General features: G+C 39.4%; 1 protein-coding gene and 1 long non-coding RNA gene across 3 annotated transcripts in view; both read left to right on the forward strand.

The window, feature by feature from the left end:
* LOC138045497 (uncharacterized) overlaps window positions 1–2,500 on the forward strand; it is a 31,880-nt gene that overhangs the window by 11,381 nt on the left and 17,999 nt on the right. The window lies entirely within an intron of this gene.
* The window catches only part of LOC138044676 (uncharacterized), a 1,250-nt gene continuing 426 nt past the window's right edge, over window positions 1,677–2,500 (forward strand). The window contains exon 1 of the mRNA XM_068891128.1: window positions 1,677–2,500. This exon is cut by the window's right edge and continues 426 nt beyond it. Coding sequence (XP_068747229.1) covers window positions 1,784–2,500 — 717 coding nt within the window. The 5' untranslated portion in view covers window positions 1,677–1,783.

Here is a 2,500-nt window from a genome sequence, read left to right on the forward strand (position 1 = left end):
GCTCTATACCACTTTGCCATTGACATCTTATCATTTTTACATGGAATTTCCCCTGGGGTGTTACCATACTGACTGTTTGGTGTAAACTTAGTGAAGGGTAAATTTTACTTGTTACAAACAGGGATTATGAAATCTCCATTCAAAACAACAACCAGCTTCACCTAAATAATAATTATTGATAAATACAGGTGACTACAACTTACATGTAACAAAAATTGGTTCAGTTTTCATGGCAGAGGAATTTATGCAAACCCCAAGAAATTCATCTTAATTTTTTCCAGCCTCACTGGTGTGAAAACATTCCTTTGACATTTTAGTCTTCATGAAAAATTATGAGCTTGAATTTTGGTAGGCTATAGTTGCCTAGAAATGTTCTAAAACTACTGTACAGCATATACCTTGGTCACAGAATTGGCATTTGTCAAGATCTTTTTGAAGTTTTCCAAAGTCACAAATTCTGTATCCTGCCAAGGGCACTGTTGAAGTAGGTTCATGAAGATTAGTCTTGTTCTTTTGGCAATTGGCCTTGCTCCTGGTGATGTGGCTCTAAGGCAGTAGTAATTCTTTAAATGTAGGTGAAACTTGCAGCTATTCTAGTATTGAATTATTGAATTCTGTGGTAAAATTACTTGGAAACAATTTCAGTTTTGCAACCTCCTCAGTACTGACCACATGGCTTTTACATGTGACAATGATACCCAACATCAATGGCATCCATAGTGAAGCTACTCACCTGGCTATCTGTTGGTTTCTCGTCTCTTCCAGTGCTTTTTTGTTTCGCTGGAGGTTCGGCATTTGTATCCTTACTCGCACGTAAGGAAAGCATTTTATCGGCGACTTTTCGCTTCCTCTCTAAACGACATTTTGTTAAAGCATGGCTCGGGTCGTTCTCCTTTCCGGCCGCATGTGCTACTTTGTGTTTGGACAAGCCAAAGACCAGAGCAGTTACAAGAGCAATTTGCCAAAAGGAAGGAAGTGAGCATGTACTTTTACAATAGACCTAATTCGCGCAGAGGTCACGTGGTCTGTATTGGGTAAACAATCTCAACAAAAATGGCGTCTCAAGGTGGCGCTCGTGGTGAAAACGATTTAGTTTGGACAAAAAATCTTCGTCTTCTGCCAAAGTTCACCACTGAACAAATTCAAAAGCACTTAGAAGGTTGCGGTAAAAAGGATATTGGTTCTAAAGGTTACAAATTTTTCACCGAGAGTTATATTCACGACGTTTACATTGCGTACGATCAACGAGCTGATAAGGCATCTGTAAAAGGAATGTGCTACAGAAGTCAACGTAAGAGCGAGGAACCCCACAAGTTGTTTCTCAAATGTGAATGTGCTGACGACGGGCTCGCAAAATTAGTGCAAACTTCTTGTTCCTGTAAAGGCGGGTAAGAATAAAATAAAATATGTTAAAGCCTTGATACCTTGGTGATCGCAGAAGCAGAAAGTATTGAAAATTTTGGCAGAGCAAGCTTGCTGCGTGGCCTTTCTTGCAGTGCATAATTTGTAAAGTTTAATATAATATTTCTTGGTCACGAATAGTTGATGTTAGCTCAATAAAAGAGTCATGTCAAAATGAGCCTGTTCTGTTGTGGTACCATCAAGTTTTTATTTTATTTCTGGTAGAGCTGGTGGGCATTGTCATCACATGTTTGGCCTATTGTTCCTGTTAAGTCATTGGAGTCTTCTTGATCTGAGGGAAATTCCTGCAGATAAGACATGCACTAGCTTACCTCAAGTTTGGAGTGTCCCACGAGGGGATAGAATAGAGTCTGAACCTGTAATGAAATGCAACTTTGCACAAGCTAGCACCGACCAAGTTGGCAAAAGGAAACGACCTCCAGTAAGTTGCAAATTGTATGATGCAAGGTCCAGAAAGATAAAAAAGATGGGTTGGAAACCAGAAACAGTGTTAAATCTATGCAGTAGACTTTCCAACACTGAGAAACCACCTCCTTTCTCATACTTATTGAGTGACCAAGAGGCATCCTCAATCATCAATACTGTAGTGGGAAATGTACCACTTGGATCTTATCTTGGGTATCAACTTTTTGACAATAAAAAATCACAAACTATATTTAATGTAGACAGACCAGTGGGAACAATGGTTGTAAATACGGATTCAAGAATTCAGCCTTTTCCTGACCTACCATTCCCCAATTCAAATGACACCTTTACCCCGCCTATTCTTGATCAGCCTCAGATTGACATCCTTAAAAATGTAACCACTGACTTGGCAAAATCTCATGAAATCGAAAAGAAAACTGTGCGGCAATCATTGGAGCCAGAGTGGATGGTTCAACGAAGCATGAGATTAACAGCATCTAATTTTGGAAAAGTAACAAAGAGAAAAAGACCTCCCACTGAGGCTTTTCTGAGGAACATATTTATACCAAAGGATTTATCCAATGTGTCATCTATTCGTCATGGAAGGCAACAGGAACTTACTACCAGGTCTCTTTACAGCAGAAAAATGCAAAAGAAGTGCAAGTCGTTCATT

This window comes from Montipora capricornis, chromosome 4, assembly GCF_036669925.1.
Source record: "Montipora capricornis isolate CH-2021 chromosome 4, ASM3666992v2, whole genome shotgun sequence".
NCBI classification, from domain to species: Eukaryota; Metazoa; Cnidaria; class Anthozoa; order Scleractinia; family Acroporidae; genus Montipora; species Montipora capricornis.